General features: G+C 39.3%; 1 protein-coding gene across 2 annotated transcripts in view; it reads left to right on the top strand.

Annotated features, from left to right (window-relative positions):
• The window catches only part of GRHL2 (grainyhead like transcription factor 2), a 99,468-nt gene that overhangs the window by 43,537 nt on the left and 34,275 nt on the right, over positions 1–21,656 (top strand). For both annotated transcript variants that reach the window (XM_087706804.1, XM_087706803.1), the window contains exons 8-9: positions 3,523–3,617; positions 15,013–15,171. In XM_087706804.1, the coding sequence (XP_087562930.1) occupies positions 3,523–3,617; positions 15,013–15,171 (254 nt within the window). The remainder of the gene's footprint in view (positions 1–3,522; positions 3,618–15,012; positions 15,172–21,656) is intronic.

Here is a 21,656-nt window from a genome sequence, read left to right as displayed (position 1 = left end):
GGGATTCTGGCACGCATGCGTGTGATGAGCAGCTGTCCTCTGCACGTGCGGCAGTGCCAAAAACTGGTGTGTGCATGCACGCCGGCTAGCTGATTATTAGGCATGCATTAGGCAAACCTGGAAGTTTGGCTTTTCCGGAGCATGGCCCCAATGACTGTGCACAGCATTTCCACACGACATTTTTGATACTCGGTGCTGAAAAGGTTTGCCATCACTAATCTAGTAGATTAATATTAGCAAATGCAGTTTAAGATTATTAATTTTTTAATGTTCATAATGCTGACTGTAGAAATAGTTTTGCAAAATGATATGTTTTCAGTGACATCTGGTGGGCCCAGGGATGGTGGCAGTGTATTCATTCTGGCCCTCTATCTTTTGGAAGCTACACTATGTTTCAGTAAGTTTTCCGAGTGAAATTCAAAGTACTGACTGTCATCTTTAAAACCCCTACATGCTTTGGGCCTGGTGCCCTCTAATATTTCTTCTAGTGATTTCTGCCCATCTTCCAGGACTGGAAGAGTGGACATCCTGCAGATACCCATTGCTGAAACAGTGTTACCTGGTGGGCCTTGGACATGTACCTTGATGCTTGCCCTGTGAAACAATCTAACCCCCATCCCCAAATTGGGATGGTCCTGACTCTATTGGCTTTCTGGAAGGCTATGAAGAATGGTGTCTTTTCCCAGGCACTGGGGCTAGGATGCTAACAACAGGAGTTTGGCATGGGTGCCCATGATGGATGACTTTGGAGATTGTATTGGACCTCGAGTTGCTTTGCTTGTTTTTGCTTTTAATGGAAATTTTTTATTTTGCTTTGTTTTGGCTTGCTCTCTACCCAACATTTCTTTGAGTAGATGGGCAGCCATATAAATTGGGTATATATTGCAAGAAAAGCCAGGGGAACAATAGGAGGAGGAGGAAGATGTAGGGAAAGGGAGATGATGTGCTCTCTACTAGAATTCAGGGTTTTATGTTAACAACATTGATGGTTGATATCTAATCTTCTATCTAATATTTTTAATGGTCCTGTAGTAGTAGCTTAACTTCAGAATACTATTCTATGTTGTGAAGATTTCCCCCCCCCCTTTTTTTTTACTAGGTAGATTAAAAATCTGATATATGGACATTTGGGAAACTTCCTCTTAAAGAAAACCAGATCTATTTGAAAATTCCACAGATCCCTGTGCCCTCCGGTGTGTTCAACATTCCAAGCAGATAGTTTCACTTGTCCAGACAGCATCCCAGTCTTTCAAAAGAGTCTACCCTAAATTCTTTCCTTTTAGTCAGTCAGAGATTGCTATCATGTAAATACTATGGGGAATATTAATCTTTTAATCTTCTCCTGAACAGAATGTATGTGTTTCATTTTTTTTTTTTAAAAAGAAAAGAAAATGAAGAAGGGACAAGAGAGTGGGCAGAAGTTTTTCACATGTTTATTATGGAAATGTGCATTTTGATTATGAGAGGTCTTTTCTATGAAGTTAAATTAGTTTAATTCTGTAATTCTTTTATTCCAAAAAGCTGGTTTCTGGGTTTATATTGCCCACGAATTTGTTTTGAAAGTGAATCCCTAGAATGTGTAATAAAAGCTTTAAAGGTTCTACTTCAGTTCATTTATATCACTACTTAAAATCTTGGGATTCCTATAAATCTATTTTGATGAATGATGAATCTTAGAAAATAGAATGCATTGCCATCGCAGAATAGATAATAAACCAACAATCTCTAGACCATGATCAAGAATGTGTCATACAGAATGTTCATGTTTTTCCCCCTTCCAGCCAAACCAGATTGGCACAAAACTGCATTTTGGAAAGCTGCCCAGGTGTGATGAGATCTACTTCCGTCTTCAACCCATGAACAATTTATTTATTTGTTATAAGCCATTGCAGTGGGAGTAATTCCTGATGGTTGGCAATATAAATAAGCCATAAATGTACAATAGCCTCAGAATATGCAACAATAAAACTGTAAAAACAATAAAAGCACAACAATAATAGAACTAAAATGAAAAAGAAAAGAACAGTTTACAAGCACCACTCCAAACTAGCCACAATAACATTGACTCTGAAGTCCTTTTTTTTACAGCCTTGCAAACCACAACTGCTCTACCACTTGGGGTTATTCTTCAAAATGGGGACCACTCTAGAAAAATGGTGTCTTTATGCAGGGAGTTGTTATATTTCCCTAATCTGGACCAGAACACCGAACAGTCTACCTCCACCCTATCCAAGCGGTTTACAGAATCAGCATATTGTCCCCAAAAAGTGGAAGTCAAAGCATGTTGTACTTCGTAGGCTAAAACCAATATTTTGAACGATGTCAGAGGAACTATGGAGAGCTACAGCAGTGCCTGCAGTGAAGGTCTTATATGGCTGTACCTGTTATCACAGCCGTGATGGCATAGTGGTTAGAACTGCAGGCTATTTCTGCTGACTGCCAGCAGTTTGGCAGTTTGATTCTCACCAGTTCACCTTCCATCCTTCCGAGGTTGGTAAAATGAAGACCCAGATTGTTGGGGGCAATATGCTGATTCTGTAAACCGCTTGGAGAGGGCTGTAAAGCACTGTGAAGTGGTATATAAACCTGAGTGCTATTGCTCGCAATTGCTATCACACACATTAGTATCTAGGCTGCTGCATAATGCAAACTGCAAACTTGGAAGGCAACGCCATATATAGAGCATTGTGATAGTCTAATTATTGACGAGGGCATGTGTTATTTTTGCCAGGGTCTCCTACTCCAGGTGGTGCCTCTTCTGCTTCTTTTACTCATGCTATTTTTTTAATGTTCTCTGTCTTCTAATCCTGGACAATATGTAAGACGATTATATCCTTCTACTTATTCATCAAGAGTGAATGTTTGTAGAACACAAGTACAAAGAGAAAGGACAACTGGCATCTCGTTACATTTTTCCGTGAGATGTGCAAAAGCTATTTAAAGCTAAATTTAGTTGACATCTACAGTTGATTGGTGCCAATTCAGAAAAAAAATCTATTTTTTGTCTTTTATTAATGGTTGAATTCTGCATACTTTCCAGGAAACCCTCCTCCAATTATTTGTTCTATAATTAACTGCCCCAATAAAATATTTGCTAATATAATGCCATCAACCCAAATTAATATTGGGCTGGCATAATTAGGCTAATATGTGGGAAGCTGGTTACTGTAATCTTTCAAGTATCTTATTACCAACTTTGAAGAGTAGATGTAGTATCGTTTAGAAAACATTTGTCTTGGCAAATTGAGCCACAACTGCAGTACTAAATTGCAAATCAAAAATTATCTATTATCTATCATCTATCTATCTATCTATCTATCTATCTGTCTGTCTGTCTGTCTGTCTGTCTGTCTGTCTGTCTGTCTATCTATCTATCTATCTATCTATCTACACACACACACACACACACACACACACACACACACACACACACCCCTACACCTACGTATACATGTACATTATATTGGAAGAAATGTCTGCATTTTATATAAGCATCTATGATCTTTTTATCGTTTGTTACAGCTGATTATAAGGAAAGCTTCAACACCATTGGAAATATTGAAGAAATTGCCTATAATGCTGTTTCATTCACTTGGGATGTTAATGAAGAGGCAAAGGTAAGATCTGCTTAGCAAACAAAATTTAAGGCATTATTTTGCACTGTTGGGGGGGAGAAAATAAAGCCAATTGTGTACCACCATAAGCTCTTGAGTAAAAAATACAGACATTGTAATAATGGATATTTTGTTGTTCAAAATACTAATCTAAGATTGCCAATTATTGAGAACTTTTAAATTAGTCTTGTTTAAGTACCAGATGTCAGTGAAGCTATTTTGAAAGTCTGCATGAGGTACTATTTCCTCTTTTATTAAGAATATCAGACCATTTAACTTGAAATTGTCTACATTATATATAGATCAATATTATGTCAAGGTTTTAGGAATGCACAGTTGATTAAAGCATAATAGTTCCATTTATGCCTAAAACTGAAACATAGGTTCAAGCATAACACTAATTTAAAAGCAAATATTATGGCTTAATGAGATGTGTGAGAAAAAAACCCTTGGTGTTCCAATAGTTTCAGTGAATCAGGGTAACTTTAGAGAATGGCATACCATGAAGTAATACTTTCCAGGACTAACAGAACATTGACCTTAGGTCAGGGGTGAAATGCTACCGGTTCGTACCAGTTTGCCCAAACCGATAGTAAAATATGCTACCGGTTCGCATGAACCGGTATTTCCGACGATCAGCTGTGACGCGCGATTTATATTAGCTAGAATCGTCAGCTTTCCTGCTTTTTAGCTAATCTAAATCGCGTGGCACAGTGGATTCCCCTGTCGCTGTTTGCTTATCTTTGCAGGCATGCTTGGTAACAGGCTCTGCCCACCCGCCTGGACGTCATCACGTCAATTTTGACGCTGTGCACATGCACAAAAGCTCCTGTGCATGCATGGGTGTGCACTCACATTTGTGAACCGGTAGCAAAGGTAAGTTGATTTCACCCCTGCCTTAGGTATAGTTAGTATAGGATCAAGAGAATCACTTCTCCCTGACCATGTAATGCTTCTAAAAGCAACACTTACTGAAAAGCATTTATCTGATCAACTTTGTCATCATCTGGAGATAGCTTTAGTGTTATATTTACAAGGGCAGAAGGTCAACATCTGCAAGATGGCAACCGCTTATTATAATATCAGGATCAGAAGGATGTAGCATGTTGGATGTTCCAAAATACACCCACAATCCTGTAAATTACCAATTGCTCTAGTAATATTTGCAGATGAAGGAACAATGCCTCCTGGAATTACTGAGGCAAATATTCCATTGCATAGTATAATTGTATAATTTGCTGGAGAGATATTCTTAATTACCATTCCTGTTTGTTCCTGCAGCATAACCAAAATTGATGGTACATTTGTAGAATGTGCAACATTTTGGAAGAGTTAAATATTACCTCTTAGTTGTCTCTTCTGCAGGCTAAATATACTCACTTCATTCAATTTTTCACATAGAAACTTGTCTTCAATGTGGCTCTTCTCTGAACACAAATAGGTTAGGGTCCTCTTCCTTATGATGCACTCTTATACTAATTAGTTACATGTGAATCTGACATCTGCATCATATCAGTCATTTCTATACAGATAGAATCTTTCATAACCATCTGGAATAATACCATAGGGAAAAAGCTTCCATAGTGCCAGAAATGAGTTGGTAAATCAGATTATATATGTGATACTACTGTGTCCCCAGACACTTCCTTAATTCTCACCATATTCACTGCCGATCTGATTTCTTTTTTGTATCATTATGGTAAAAAACAATGAGGACAATACGTTGCAGCGCATTGACCTTCGTGCATTTATAGCAATACCTTAGGATCCCACCCAGTTCATATGGGATAAATTGTGTGCCTTGTGGCTATGATCATAGGGAAGCCATTTTGCAAGTCTCTCGTGTCAAAAGAAACGGTTTCAGGGAATGTCTCCAGCAGGTAACTATTGACATAGAGTTCCTATATTAATTTACTGTGGTAAAATTCAGATTAAATGCATACTGCAGTCAGGGATGGGCTTCAAAATTGTTAGCAAGGGGTTCTCTGCCTGGTTGCTGGGTGGGCGTGGCCATGGCGGTTATGGCCTAGTTGGCCTCCTGTACCATGGCGGGAGGGGGGGAGGTGTTGCTCTCCCTGGGCTCCGAAGGCTTTTCTCAAGCTTCCGAGAGGGCAAAAACGGCCTCCCCAGGCTCCGGAGGCCTGAAACGGATTGTTTCCAGCCTTCCCGAACTTCTGGTAGACCTGTTTCTTTCCCTTCCTGAGACTCCGCACGCACCATGCACTTACCTGCAAAACGGGCCACGTGGGGACTCCTGGCAGGGGCAGGGTGGGCGGGGCCAGCCAGAAGTGGAATTTAGGGGTTCTCCAAACTGCAGAGAATCTTAGCTAGAGGTTCTCCCGAACCCCTGCGAACTCCCAGCAGCCTACTCCTGAGTCTGAAGCTGATTGGTTCACTAGAATAAAATTATCCTTCAGATCTTTAGGTGCTGTAGATTTTCCTAATCTAGTTCAACTGTGTATGTCAGTGAGAAAGAGATGTATATTTCATTTTCCTAGAATAATCTTCTTAATACAACAATCGTAACAATACATTTTCTGTTAATGATTGACATTTTAAAAAGGTGGATTAAAACTGGAAACTATATTTAAACACAACCATCAAAATATTTATTGGAGAATGCACTTCTTTCAAACACATTTAAAATAAAATGTTTTCCCCAATACACCATGACGTCTTTAAGAAAGGCAGTGTACACACATGATTGAACAGGTGTGTGATCGGCTTTTGCAGCAAATTGAATTTTTATGTAGTTGCTGGGGTGTGGTGCAGGGTTTCAGAAGCTGCTTAAATGAAATGTAAACATTTGTTGTAGACATTGGTATTGAGCTGAAACAAAGGCGTTGAATTTCTCTGGAATTTATAAGGAAAAAAAAAAGCTATAAAATCATGCTAACTCTGCACAAAGGACTTGTATTTATTTAATGCCCTACTCTAGCCTGAGTTGAGTATTCCCAAGTAACTACATAACATAAAAACAAACAAACAAATACAGTGGAACCTCCGGTCATGACCGCAATCCGTTCCAGGACTTCGATCGCAACTCGATTTGGTCGTGACCGGAAGCAAGACTGGCTGTGCATGCGCGTACAAAAAATGATGCAGGGAAAATTGCCGCAGGTGTGTTTGATCACCACGCGAGGATGTGTTTGTGACCAGAGTGAAACATTTAGCGGATTTTTTGGTTGGCACCCAATTTGGTCGTGGTCAGAAGGGTTCTTCTGTGCACAACTAGTACTTGAATTTGTTTCACAATATGTTGCTAATAGGATCTTTTTGTGGCATGGAATTCTCTTGAACTAAATATCTGTTCTCTCTCCTATAAATAGGATTCTTATTTTTAAACCATTAGGTTGTTAAGATTATAACTACTGTAGCTGTCTTATGCTAGACAAGACTTCAGAGTCTGTGGACATTATTGGTATCCGCCCTTTGAGGTGGACCAGGTCAGGAAACACACTCAATAATTTTGATATTGGCTATAATAATGGAATCATCAAAACCTGACAGTGTTTTCTTTCCCTTCCTCTTATATCTCAGGAAATTGGGGGAAGAGGGGTCATGAGAAGCTAACCTACGTTAGTTCACTGGCATAAATTGTGGTTTTTCTCTCTCGTGCCTTTTATTATTCCCTATGGCCATCAATAGCTTTGCAGTATCTTGTACTTCTGCATCTGTTTGGCTAAAACTAGATAAATGTTTGGCTAAAACTAGATAATTGACTCAGTGGCTAAGATGCTGAGCTTGTCAATCAGAAAGGTCAGCAGCTTGGCGGTTCGAATCCCTAGCACCACGTAACCGAGTGAGCTCCCGTTACTTGTCCCAGTTTCTGCCAACCTAGCAGTTCGAAAGCATGTAAAAATGCGAGTAGAAAATAGGAACCACCTTTGGTGGGAAGGTAACAGCGTTCCATGTGCCTTTGGCGTTTAGTCATGCTGGCCACATGACCACGGAGAAGCCTTCGGACAGTGCTGGCTCTTCGGCTTTGAAATGGAGAGGAAGACTTTCCCCTAGAGTTGGGAATGACTAGCACATATGTGCGAGGGGAACCTTTACCTTTACCTAGATAATTGAACAAACCATGAGCCGGATGACTGTATTCAGCAGAGCAAGAAAATACTTGATCCTAGATTGTTCACTTTATCTAGGATCTGTTATCTGCATCCAAATATTGGTTTCCTGTGTTGTGTCCTTAAAAGAGAATTCTCCTAATCTCAACCAGGGTGTGTTCCCTGCTGCATTGATGATCACTTGAGATGGGGACTTCTTGGTTAATGGCAATGAAACAACATCTTCCTCTCTGGAAAAATGCAGTTGGTCGCCACATTGGCAATTTTGATGGTGCTATACATTCAGAAAATTTTATAGCAATATGACCCAAAGAAAAATGTATTACAGATGTTCCTTGACTAATGACCACAATTGGGATCAGAATATCTGTTGCTAAGCAAGTTGTTTGTTAAGTGAGTAGCGCTAATTTTGCAAACTTTTTTCCCTGGTGGTTAAGCAAATCACTGAAGTTGTTAAGTGAATTGTGTGGTTCTTAAACGAATCTGGCTTTCCCCCATTGATTTTATTAGTTGGAAGACCCCTAGAAAGATATGAAAATGTCAGGCATGTGACCCTGGGATACTGCAGCTGTCATAAATACACGCCAGTTCTCAAGCACTCAAATTTTGATCATTTGACCACAGGGATGCTGCAATGATCATTAAAACCAGTCATAAGTCACTTTTTTCAGTGCCGTCATAACTTCAAACTGTCATTGAATGAATGGTCATAAGTTGAGGACTACCTGTCAAGAGCTTGTTGCACCATCACTCTTAGTAGTTTATGTAGATTTTACTTTTCTTTTACTTAACTACTTTGGAATTTTTAAAACTAAAACTTCCTTCTTCCTGTGAAACAAGTTTTGATTATATCGTTTCTTGCTGTTCCAGTATAATTTTAAGGAGAGTTCTGTGGAAGTCTTCGCAAAACTTTATTAGAGCATGCATGAGAAGCTTCTAGGAAATGTTATGCAGGTGTGGTGGTACAGATAAATTTCTTGATTCAGTTCCAATGAAACTCCAGTTAAAGAGAGGTGAGATGAGAGGATGAGCACTAGAGGAAACATTGCTGGAGGAGATAAGCATCCAGTCTGAATGGAATGAGAAAGCTTTTCTTCCTAAACCACTCTCTATGCCTGTGGTGTCTCCTGAATGTACTGGACTACAACCGCCATAATTCCTACTTACCAACAGGGGTGGGTTCCTGCCAGTTCTAACCTCTTCTATAGAAGAGGTTCCACAAATCTACCATGCCGTTTAGAACCGGTTCCAGTTCCCTCCCCCCACCCGTCCGCACTATGCTTCCCCTCCCGCCGCTCACTGATTGGCTGGCTCACCAATTGCCTCGCCCATCTCTAAGAGTCCTATCTAAACCTTAAAGTCTTAAAGCTGTCAAGTTTGAACACCCCTGGGGTATTTTTTTCTAAAGAGTTAGGGGTGCAAAGGTCTTGTAACTTGATAGCTTTGAGACTTGCGTTCTTCAAATGCCAGAGTTTCTGAGCCAACATTTTGGTTGCTAAGCAAGAGTGTTGTTAAATGAGTTTCACCACATGTCACAAGTTGGCCACACCCACTCAGTCACATGGCTGGCAAGCCACTCCCACTCTGTCACATGGCTGGCAAGCCACTCCCACTCAGTCACATGGCTGGCAAGCCACTCCCACAAAGCAGGCCACACCTATAGAAGAGGTTCTAAAAAATTTGAAACCCACCACTGCCTACCAGAGATGGGTGGGAGAGGAGATATACTCCCATCACCTCTGTTGCCAGTGCAGGAGAGTCACCTAGTCCTCTATAGCAATTTTGTAAAACTATAAACATGGGCATCTGAAGAACCTTAATTTAAGCACAGTGCCATTTTGGGGAAAAAAATACTCTTTTTTGTTATTTACAGTATTTGTTTCATGGTATATCATAGATATTTTAATTGTTATTGAATTGTATAGTTTCCAAGCTGCTAAGTGTTGCTAGATTTTGGCGAGGTACAAAATATTACCAAGTCTTGAAATCATGATACTGGTCCTCAGTAAACTTCTGAGAATTTGCTAGATGCTGGTACCAACCCTAGTTACTAAGCTGGTACTTACTTAACAGCTATTGAATATCATCTTTAAGGTCATCTCCATACTCTTCTATTGGTTGCTATATGGACTGTGCTACTCCTTTCAGCCCAGTCTGCTCCAGGCCAAAAGCTCACTGAGACTTTTTTCGTGCATCAGAAGGGCACTTTTTGAGACCTATGCATGCATTTTGATTCTAAGTTCTAACCCTACAGACAGCCAAAAGTAGTTACCAAATTGTAATTCTTATTGTAACAGGAGGAGAGAGTTATGAAATGCATGCCTGGAGATTAGTCATCATACTTACGTATTGTTTCACTTTAATTGAAACTTCTGTAGGTTTTTTCCTTCTGGCCCACCCTATCTATTCTACTCAAAGAAAGAAAAAATAGAGCTTTCAAACTCAAAAAAACCTCTAGACTAAAAATGTTTGCACAAGCAGGTTGTTCTCAACTTAATGACCACAATTGGTACCAGAACTCCCATCACTAAGCGCTGCTGTCCTTAAGTGAGTCATCACATGTCTGTGCTGATTTTACATCCTTTTTTGCCATGGTCAGTAGGCAAATCACATGGTGTTGAGCAAATCCAGCTTCCCCTTGACTTTTCTTGTTAGAACCTGGCAGGGAAAATTGCAAATGGCAATCAAATGTGCTGCCCCACTCACACAAACACACATACATGTAAGTGTGGTTTAGAGAGTTTATTAATGTTCACCAGCAATTCCCTTCATCCACCCTCAGAACTGTCCCAAACAACTCCAGTCACAAGCAGGCCAAAAGGTTAGTCCACAAGGCAATGGCCAACAGTCCATAAAACAATGGAAAATTACTCCAACAAAGAAGTCCACCAAGCCAAATTGAAGTACACCCACAGGAGCTCACTTGACAAGAGAAGTTCAGAGTTTCCAAAGTCTAGCAGGAAGCACCAGGAACAAATACACACAGCCAGAAACCAAACACATTCCCAGCAACGCCTCCCTCTGTCTGCTGTTGATAAATAGTTTTCCGGTGCAGGCCATCAAAACAGGCGGCACCTTCTCCCAAGTAATCTGCAGATCTCCGTTGCTCTTGTCTCTTCTCTGCCCTGCGTGCTCTCGGATCCATCACAGCAGTCAGCTCCTCCCCCTCTTCTTCACCAACCATCCACCCCTACAATCACCATGGAATTTATGTGATGTATAACTCTACAACTGTTATAAATACGTACTGGTTGCCAAGTACTCAAAAATCTGATGATGTGACTGCAGGGATGTTGTGACAGTTGTAATTGTGAGGACCAGTTGTAAGTTGCTTTTTTTCAGTGCCATCATAATTTGAATAGACGCTAAATGAAAGGTTGCAGTCGAAAACTACTTGTAATTGATTAAAGCGTTTGTGAAAAGATACATGATAATTCAAGAGTCATGTTTGCAAGCTTTATTTTTCCTTCGCTCAATCTTTACTCATGATCTCAAGGCAGTAGGTGCAATGCTTTATTCCATCCCAGTGTACTTGTTTAGCAAGATAATATGCTTTTGTGATCTTTGTTTCTTTTCCTTCAAACTTCTCTCCTTCCGTAGCATCCATATAGCATTTGGTGCTGTAAATCTACTCTTCTCTCTTGAACTTCTTGTTGCTGGAGTTACAAAAAAACCCTTTTGAAAGCACATGATACCAGAGTGTTGCTGAAAGATAGTTTATTTTCCAGATAATTGATGATGGGTTGTTCATTTTTCAGAAGCAACTGCCACTGCAGCACGATCATCCAAACCACAAAGCTAAACAAAAATTAAAAACAGACTCAGGGAATTGAGTAATGCTGATTTCACATGCTTGCAAATTGCCTTTCCATAATTAAATATAAATCTTCTCAGTGTGGGTTCAGAAGGAGGGTAATTGGATGGTGTACTGAGCATGAAACCTTTCCAAAAAACATTGATTCCCCCCCCACCTTCTTTCTATTCCACTTTCCTCTGTGTGCTATAAGGAAGAACATGACATTAATACTGATATGACAGGCACACATCACGAATGTGCCTCTCTTGATTGTTTAAGAGATCTGATATACAGTGTGTAGTGTCAGAAGAGGAATATTCTAATGTTCTGAATGATAATCTGTGTAACATATTTTGCATCATCCCTCTTCTTCGGTACATCTCTGTCAATATAATTTACTACAACTGAATTTATTTCTTTAATTCAGTCTTCCCAGCTTATAACCTCCAAAGGTCTTGTGTAAATCAGTTTTGCACTGTAGACTTTTAATGTCAGGAATCAACAAGGCACTTGTTAGAACGAATCCACTTTGTGATGTACAGACATGGTGATACCTCTAAGCTAGATTTGATGATAGAAAGGCAATAAAACTTACATTTTTTAACTTTTGAGTCCAATTAAAGGAGGTAACTAAAGTCATAGTTCCTCTATTCTCCCCCGCCCCCCACCTCAAGATACTTTGAAAATACTGGGGGGAAAACTGAACTTGAAAAACATGTTATGTCATATTTTCTGGAGGTGTTCTTTTTTAAGAATCCAGTGACTAAATTTCTGCTAACAAAGGGAATATTGTTCTGCATTGCATCCATTGTCAGAGATGCATAATGAAGCTTATCAACAGCTATCAATAGACAGACAATAGTGCTGTGGAAGACATCAAGGGGTGGGGGCAACAGAACAGCACTGCCACCCCCTTTCATACATGTTCTAAATTCTGTGTGCTGAAGGTGCCTGAGGAGTTTATATTAAGACAGGGAGCGCTGCTCATTGCTTAATCTGAATCTGTCATGTTTTCCCCAGCAACTTTCATAGCAGTTAAAGTTCAACCATGTAGTTCATAAGCATGGAGTTCCTGAGATACCATCAAGAATAGAAATGCTGCTGCGCTTTTAGTTCGGTCAAGTAAACAAGCTGAGCTGACTTCACCCTAAATTACTGGGCAGTACTATCTACTTGGTGATCAGATGATTGCTGCTAAATTCTCTGTGCAAAGCTTTTTCACTCTGTAGTCTATTAAACCAAGCTCTCTTTTCCTTTAGTCTTCTTTTTCTGAATGAATTCAACAACAGTGAATTGTTGTTGTCCAAGAGTGTCCAAGAAAATGTTGCATGAGTTGATTGTATTATCTCAGTATTATCGATACTTAAACTGATAGAAGGTATCAGGATTAAACTCCATGGACAACTGAGAGGTTCCTAATGCATCACAATAAGCCAGTGATGGATAACTTTTGATGGCCCCGAGCTGTGTTTAACATTTCTGGAGAGACTAATGGGAATAGTGTCTAGACAGGTCCCAGCATTTAGTCAATCATGATTGATCTCAAAATGTAAGGGTCATACCTGATTACTATTTTAATAGCCCTGTTGGCCAGTCTGGAAAATTGAAAAATATTCCAGGAGGAGGAAATAGAAAATGACTTTTGTAATTTTGCCAAGAAAATTTACACTGATACATTTATAAAGTAATCAGAAATTGAGATTTATTTGATGGAGTATGTACCTACAGTCGCAAATCAAAAGACAACATTGCATTAAGACTAGGACATAATTTTTTCTAGATATTTGTGGGAAATTATTAACTTTTAAAACTGTGTTAAGTCTACCTTAATTTTTATGAATTTCTTGCCTTCAAATGCTTTTTTAGTTTTCCAGAGGAAGCCCCTGGAAGCCACAAAGAAAGGATTATAGACCACATATTTTACTAGGGCTATAAATTGTCCCCAGAATTTATCTATATAATAGCCAATTATAACCAATCTTATTCATTGTAGACAATACTTAGCTAAATGTACAATGGTTTTAAGATGGGTTCTTCACTATATATAGCCAGTATATTTTGTCTGGAATTCCCTTAGCATATGGAATTGGTCTGGCCTGACTTTGTTGACTTCTCAGCCCTTCTTAAAGATTCCACCTAAAATCATTTTTCACGCAAAGATGCATCCTACAAGAACATATAACCTTTTCCCTCTGAGGCACTCATTACAGAAGTCATAGCAAAAGTCAATATTCTCAGAGTATCATCATTTCCCAAGATTAGATTATCAGACAGAAAAAGCAGAGTCTTTTTTGCAACAGTATGATTCTGAAATAATCTGCTTGAAGACTCATGTCATGGAGCTCTTAGCAACATTTATTAAAATTTGTAAAATCCATCTTTTACTTTAAAGAATTCTTCTGTTGTTTCCTGTTGTCATAAGATTTTTTGGTTTTAAGATTATTGATAAGGGGAAAGTTATGCAATGATTTGTTTTGTTATTAAATTTTAGAACATGGTCAGTGCCAGAGTTCCTCCAAAATTGTGTCCAGTTTGCAGAGTTTAATGTGCTAGAAGGGGAAAGGTATAGATAGATAGATAGATAGATAGATAGATAGATAGATAGATAGATAGATAGATAGATAGATAGATAGATAGATAGATAGATAGATAGATGATAGATAGAATGAATACATTTATTATATTTAATACTTGATTAAATATATCAAGTATATATTTGCATGGAGGCACCATGGGCTGGTCCTTCACTGTTTCCAGGATGGCCCCATGGACCAGATCTAAGCTGAATAGGGCCCACGGGCCTTGAGTTTGACACCCTTCTTCTAAAGGTATATTTGCCCTGTATCACAGAAAGATTGCTGCTGACCTAGACATAGGTTCATGCGCTAACTAGTAGTAGTAACTAATTAGTAGACAAATTTTAATAAAACAACAGGAAATTATCCACAGAAATATATGTATCTTTTCTAATGTCAAATCTTACACTAATAAAACCTATGACACCAAGCAGCTCAAGCTGGCCTGAAACCTCTACTTACTATTCAAGTCCTACAAGGGAATGAATATTGTTTATTCAGTTGGTTTTAAAACCTTATGTACAGTTGACAATTTTGTAGGGCAGCAGGCACCATCAGCAGGTTGATGATGGTGACTATTTTTGTAGTTTCGTTCCCCTGGGGAACAATGAGTTTCAAGAAACTATTGTGAAAGAGAGAGGAGAAGAATTTCATATATTGATTTCTGCGACTGAGACTTGCACTACTGTAATTTTATTGATTCTAACACTTCACTTGTCTAACAGGTATTTTAACTGAGCTGAACAAACTATTTTGCCAGATTAGTTCCATTTCTTGAAAAGAACTGTAAATGAAGTAATAATTAAGTAAAGCAACTCACGTGGATGTCTGTTGATACGGAAGAAAATTTCTCAAGGGGAGCTCCAAATGGAACTTGAAATATGAAATAGAGCTTGCAGGTCGTTCTGTGTGGAAAAGTGTATCTGTGTAAACCTCTATCTTTTCAACCCTATCAGATTTTCATCACAGTGAACTGCCTAAGCACAGATTTCTCTTCTCAAAAAGGAGTCAAGGGTCTTCCTTTGATGATTCAGATCGACACATACAGTTACAACAATCGCAGCAATAAGCCCATTCATCGGGCCTTCTGCCAAATCAAGGTTTTTTGTGACAAGGTAAGATCATATATTTCTCAATTATGACATAACTGGGAGAGCAAACCTTTTTTCCTTCTTTAGTTAATTATTCGTTTTCTAGATTCGGTTTTTATCACCGTTTATGTCTACAAGTCCTTTTCATTTTAGCTTTGTTTCCATTTCTTTCATTCTTTCTTTGCTATTGAGTATTTCAATGATAGCAGCAAGCGGGGAACTTAGGTGGGATAACATTTTATATTCCAGAATCCCCTAAAAGTTCTGTCACTCACAACTCTGAAGGGCAAATGACAACCTCTATGAAAAAATGGTTCCATGTGGTTAACGGCAGTCTTTCCCTCACACAATTTTATTTATTTATTATTGACTGAGTCCTAACTCCTGGTTATTGCAAGAAGTCCCTACTGTTTTCAGAAGTGATTTCAGAAATAATTTGCCATTCCCTTCTTCCTATGTCTGAGACAAAATGACTAGCGCAAGTCAGTGGTAGGATTCAAATTTTTTTTACTACTGGTTCTGTGGGCATGGCTTTGTGGGCGTGGGTTTGTGGGCGTGGGTTTGTGGGCATGGTAGGGAAGGATACTGCAAAATCCCCATTCCCTCCCCATTCCTGGGGGAAGGATACTGTAAAATCTCCATTCCCTCCCCACCTCACTAACCTGCTTTGCAGCTTCGTTTGTCTGTTCAGGTCAACAAAAAAAGATCAGCTGGGAGGCAGCGGGAGCAGGGCCAGCCTATTTGCCGGTTCTCTGAACTACTCAAAATTTCTGCTATAGTTTCTCCAGAACCTGCCAGAACTGGCTGAATACCACCTCTGGCGCAAGTGACCCAGCTAGCTTTGTGTCTAGGGAAAGACTAGAACTCATTGTCTCTCAGTTTCTAGTCTGATGCCTTAAACATTGCTCCAAACTGGATCCCAATAACAGTTGAGACCTGGAAACAAACAAACAATTAAATATTTGGCTACAGATTTAAAATTAAAATTAGCCTTTTTTGACCCATTACTGGAAGTACAATATCCAGAACTCAGAGCTGGGAGTTATAGATTATAGTCTTAATTTGGAGTACACCGTTAGAAGTTAGTCAAAGGAAGATATCTAGGAGAGTCCTGGAGAATACAGGTAGTCCTTGACTTATGACCACAATTGGGACTAGAACTTCCATTGCCAAGTGAAATGTTGTTAAGTGAATCACGCCCAATTTTTTTGACCTTTTTTGCCATGGTGGTTAAGTGAATCGCTGTGGTTGTTAAGTGAATTGTGCCATTGTTAAGTAAATCTGGCTTCCCTCATTGACTTTGCTTGTTGGAAGGCAGCTGTGATCATGTGACCCGAGGATGCTATAGACCAGTGATCCCCAACCCCCGGTCCGCGGACCGGTGCCGGGCCGTGGAGTACCTGGCACCGGGCCGCGCAGCGGCCGGGGGCCATGATCGCGGCAGCGGCCGGGGGCCATGATCGCTGCAGCGGCCGGGGGCCATGATCGCTGCAGCGGCCGGGAGCCATAGTTTCTTTCTGTATGCAAATTAGGGCTAACTGGCACAAGGGGTGTTACTGGACCACTGGTGGCACTCTGACGTCACCAGCGGCCCACCGCCCCCCTGTGTCCAGCGCCGCCCTTCTCATTCCTTTTCAGCGCTTCAGCGCTGGCCGATTCCTGAAAAAAACCTAAGAGCGCCTGCGCAGCTACGTAGGGCTAGCGTAGACAGCGCTAGTAGCGTAGCCTTGCACTTTATATTTATGTAATTGTATTTTATTTTGTAAGGCATGTTTAAATACAATAAAATAAAAGTTGTTTAATCAAAACAATCTGATATATAAACAATCAATGTGTCGTCGCGAACAACGCCCCCCCACCCTGCGCGCGCTCAGCGGGCCATGGTAAAATTATCAAAGGCTGACTGGTCCGCGGCGATAAAAAGGTTGGGGACCACTGCTATAGACCAGTGTTTCTCAACCTTGGTCACTTGAAGATGTCCGGACTTCAACTTCCAGAATTCCCCAGCCAGCATTCGCATTCGCTGGCTGGGGAATTCTGGGAGTTGAAGTCCGGACATCTTCAAGTGGCCAAGGTTGAGAAACACAGCTATAGACATTGTAAATACATGCCAGTTGCCAAGCTCCCATTTGATCATATGGTCATAGGGACACTGTGACTGTCATAAGTATGACGATCAGTTGCAAGTCACTTTTTTCAGCACCGACCTACCTTCAAACAGTCCCTGAAGGAATGGTTGTTAAGTCAATGACTAACTATAAGTAGACATTTCATGAAAGCCAGTTTAGAACTCTACTGGCAGACAACTGGGAAAGGATTCCTATTATAAAACTAAAGTCCTGGAATAGGACATATACAATTGGATTGATCTCTGAAGCATTAAAGCAAATGAGATGGAACGTGATGAAATCCAAGAGAAAAAAATGGTAAAAAGTAGATAAAGTAGGACAAGTTTCAAAAGGAGATAGCTAAAACCAGGAATCTGGTAGCACCTTTTAAGGTTAACGCATTTTATTAAAAGGGATAAGTTTGACTCTGTTGCTAAGTGACTATTTTTTATTATGGTCAGAATCATTGGAATCATGTATGGAATTACACGAAAATTTCATTCCATCTCATTCATATGTGTAGGAAATCTAATTGTGCAGCAGTGTTGATTGTTCAGGTATTAATACTAAAATGTTTCTTATAAGCAATATATTATTTTAATACAAACTTCTCACTGTGGCTTCCTTCAAATTCTTACTGAAGCCACTACTTATAACAAGTATTTTTAAGCTACTGCTTAGCTTTAAAAAACCTGTCCGCTTATCAGTTTAATAGAATTTTTGAATAGGATTTTAATAATAATTTATTTCCCAAGGCTATTGGAAGTTTTCTATTCTAATATCATCATAGAATATTTTATGAAAGGTAGAAGTTCTGCCTGAGCGAGTTATTTGCTCACAATATTTAGAGTAAATAAAGAAAACTGCAAATACAAACTGAATATTTTTTATTATTAACTTATAAAACTTAAACCATATAGTAATGCTATTTTCTTTCCGTTTCTTTGGCAAAAAAAGATAAAATGAACTGGCAACAATAATTTCAAGACACTGATATTTCAATTAAATCAGATATTTCCATTAAATTATTAATTATATTACATAGCATTATATTCTGCTATTTTTTTTATGGAGCACTTAGAACAAATTGACATTTAAAAAAGAAATAATACAATTAGTAAAAAGAAAAAAAATACAGATTAACAAACCAGTGCAAAATACATTGCAAATGAATAAACAATTGACATTCTTAAAATTATTTTAGAAATAGTAAAGAGCCCTTTTGTAGTTAAGGCATCAGGCTAGAAATTGGGAGATGGTGAGTTCTAGTCCCACTTTAGGCACAAAGCCAGCTGAATGACCCTGAGCCAGCCATTTTTTCTCAGCCCCAGGAAGGAGGAAATGGCAAGCCATTTCTGAAAAACCTTGCCAAGAAAACTGCAGGGACTCCAGACACCATTAAATGGAAGGGGGAAAAATGGTAACAAGGAAATCAGATAGCTCTTGGTTCTTTACACTGTTGTAAAAAAAAAGGAAGTGTAACACCCCAACACCCACACATGCACAGACACAAACACAGAGAGAGAAGGAGGGAGAGAGAGAGAGAGGGAGGATATGGTCATATTCATATTGTGTAAATGTGCAAATGAAGACAAAGATTTCTTACAATTCAAAGAGAAATACAACTAATTTCACCAATGGTGGGAAAGACTGAGATCCATCTATGAGTTCAATCTTGCTCTACTGTCTACGTGTTTTGCCCTAGGGTGTGACTTTAAAATCCTCTGTTCTCTCCTTTTTTATTAGTTTGTTTTTAAACTAAGCTTGGATTGGGCAGCCTTTCAAAAGGATGCCTTGAAATAGAGGACTATTTTTTTTTCAGAGTAAGATAGTTCTCTGCAAAGTATAACATCACTTGATCTCCACCAGAGGAATGCTTGTTCATATATTTCTCTATTAGATATTATTTTATCCCTTATAATCCCAAGACTCTTGGCACTGCTTAGGGGTATTCAGAAGTTGGAAGTTTGTTGATAGCCAATATGTTATGAAAAGGCCTGTTGGGATACCATTGGACATTACATCCCAGTCCAGCAATTTTACTCTGCCCACAGAGGAAAAAATAATAATAGCTGAGATCTGGTTGCTAAGCAATGAAAACTCATAAGATGCAGTAGCGGATGGGGTGGGGAGAAGGCATGACAGAGTAGTAGAGCAATGTAAGGCTATCCAAGCTGTCTCATTAGCTCACAGAATAGAACAGAACAGAAAAGAACAAAACAGAACAGTATAGAATTCTTTATTGTCCAATTGTGATTGGACACACAAGAAATTTGTCTTTGGTGCATATACTCTCAATGTACTGTATGTACATAAAGAAAAATAAAATAGAATATATTCATCAAGAATCATAAGATACAACACTTAGTGATAGTCATAGATTACTAATAAGAAATCAAATCATACTAGGAAACAAATAAAACAATATAAATTTTAAAGACAAGCAACATGGTTATAGTCATAGGTGGGAAGAGATAGGTACTAAGGATGAGAAGAACAATAGTAATACAGTCTTAGTAAATAATTTGACAGTGTTCTGGGAATTCGTTGTTTAGCAGAGTGATGGCATTAGGGGAAAAACTGTCCTTATGTCTAGTTGTCTTGGTGTGCAATGCTTTATAGCGTCGTTTTGAGGGCAGAAGTTGAAGCAATTTATGTCCAGGATGCGAGGGGTCTGGAGTTATTTTCACAACCCTCTTTTTGACTTGTGCATGCTTTACAATATGTATGTACTTTGCTTCTGGATTGTTCAACAACTACAGTTGCAATGCAATATCACAGTAACCCCCACATCCTTTTTTTAATAAAAAGGAGGTGGGGTTGTTGCAAGCAATGATTCTTAAGCGTTGTGTTTTAACGTCTATTTTGTTACGTCAAATATTTGCAGAGATTTAAGTATACAGCTGCCTGATAAAAGCTCAGTAAATACCAAAGGAGTTTACAGTCTTATTCGGACTATTCTTCCGCTTGATGGTTGTTGTTTTTTTAAAAGGAAGGTGGGGTAAGGAGGGGGGGGGGAGAACTTAAGAGACTAAGACTCATCAAAGGTGACCTATAGATGACAAGAAGTGGAGCCTTTGAATTATACATATTCATCACTTTGACTATCCTGTTTAATTGATACTTCAGATTTCATGGTTGGGAAGCAGGAAATGAGTGTTGACAGATCTAATCAAAGCCCTTTTAAAAGTGAGAGAAAAGAGCACAAGGGTAGTTAAAATGTTACTCTTATCAAACCTGGAGTCTGGGTAGCTCAGGAGGCTTAAATGAGGATGTGTGATCATTCAAACTGAAGCTTGCCCCAGGCTGCAGATTGCCAGAAATTGGGAAGGCTTAGGTTCTTTGTTAGGTTAGTTACAAAAGACCTCTCTAGGCCCCTGGATTCTGAGGTTGGTTGGGTTTATCCTTCTTGAACTGGGTCCCCTCAAGATATGTTGAAGTTCTCTTCAGTCATGGCTTGGAATTCTAATCCTACTGCATCTGGGGAAGACTAGGTTGGAGAAGGTAGGTTTATTTATCTACCTTACTTTCCCAGTAATGATTAGAATTAGAATTCTTTATTGGCCAAATGTGCTTGGACACACAAGGAATTTGTCTTTGGTGCATATGCTCTCAGTGTGCATAAAAAGACAAGAGATACATCCATCAAGAATCATAAGTCATATGGATCAACACTTAATCATAGTCATATGGATCAGTGGAACCATAAATCTCTTTGGGAATGTGGTCCTAAGGTAAGCTTTTATAGCCAAGAGTTCCTTCAAACTGCAGTTACTGGACTGCAGGCAACCCTATTCAAGCACTCTTTGAGACCAAGGAGTAACAAGCACATTAATAATAACTCAACTTCTTCACGAATGGTTCATGCATGTCAGTGCTTCAGAATATTGTTTTCAGATCCATATCCTTCTAAAACCTTTCTTGGGTTTATAGGTTGTCCTACACCACAACTGAGCCCAAAATTTATGCTGCTGAGCAAGACAGTTAAGTGAATCCCCCCCCAATTTTATGACCTTTATTGGCACAGTTGCTAAGTGAATCACTGCAGTTATTAAGTTGGTAACACAGTTGTTAAGTGAATCTGGCTTTCCCGTTGACTTTGCTTGTCAGAATGTTGCAAAAGGCGATCACATAACCCCGGGACACTGCCACCGTCATAAATATGAGTCAGTTGCCCAGTGTCTGAATTTTGATCACGAGACCATGGGGTTGTTGCAAAAGTCATAACGGTCACAAGTCACTTTTCAGTGTTGTGGTAACTTCAAACGGTCACTAAATGAACTGTTATAAATCAAGGACTACCTGGCTGCACCCTCAGGTTAGCCCAAACTCTTCTGTCCATTACTGTGTATTATGGCCCATTCATACACTGGATTCTGACTGCCCCCGCTGCAAACAGAG

This window comes from Thamnophis sirtalis, unplaced genomic scaffold (assembly GCF_051295495.1).
Source record: "Thamnophis sirtalis isolate CommonGarterSnake01/CBP01778 unplaced genomic scaffold, rThaSir2_p1.2 scaffold_2, whole genome shotgun sequence".
Taxonomy (NCBI): Eukaryota; Metazoa; Chordata; class Lepidosauria; order Squamata; family Natricidae; genus Thamnophis; species Thamnophis sirtalis.
The sequence above is the reverse complement of the archived record's forward strand: the minus strand, read 5'-3'. Positions and strand labels throughout refer to the sequence as shown.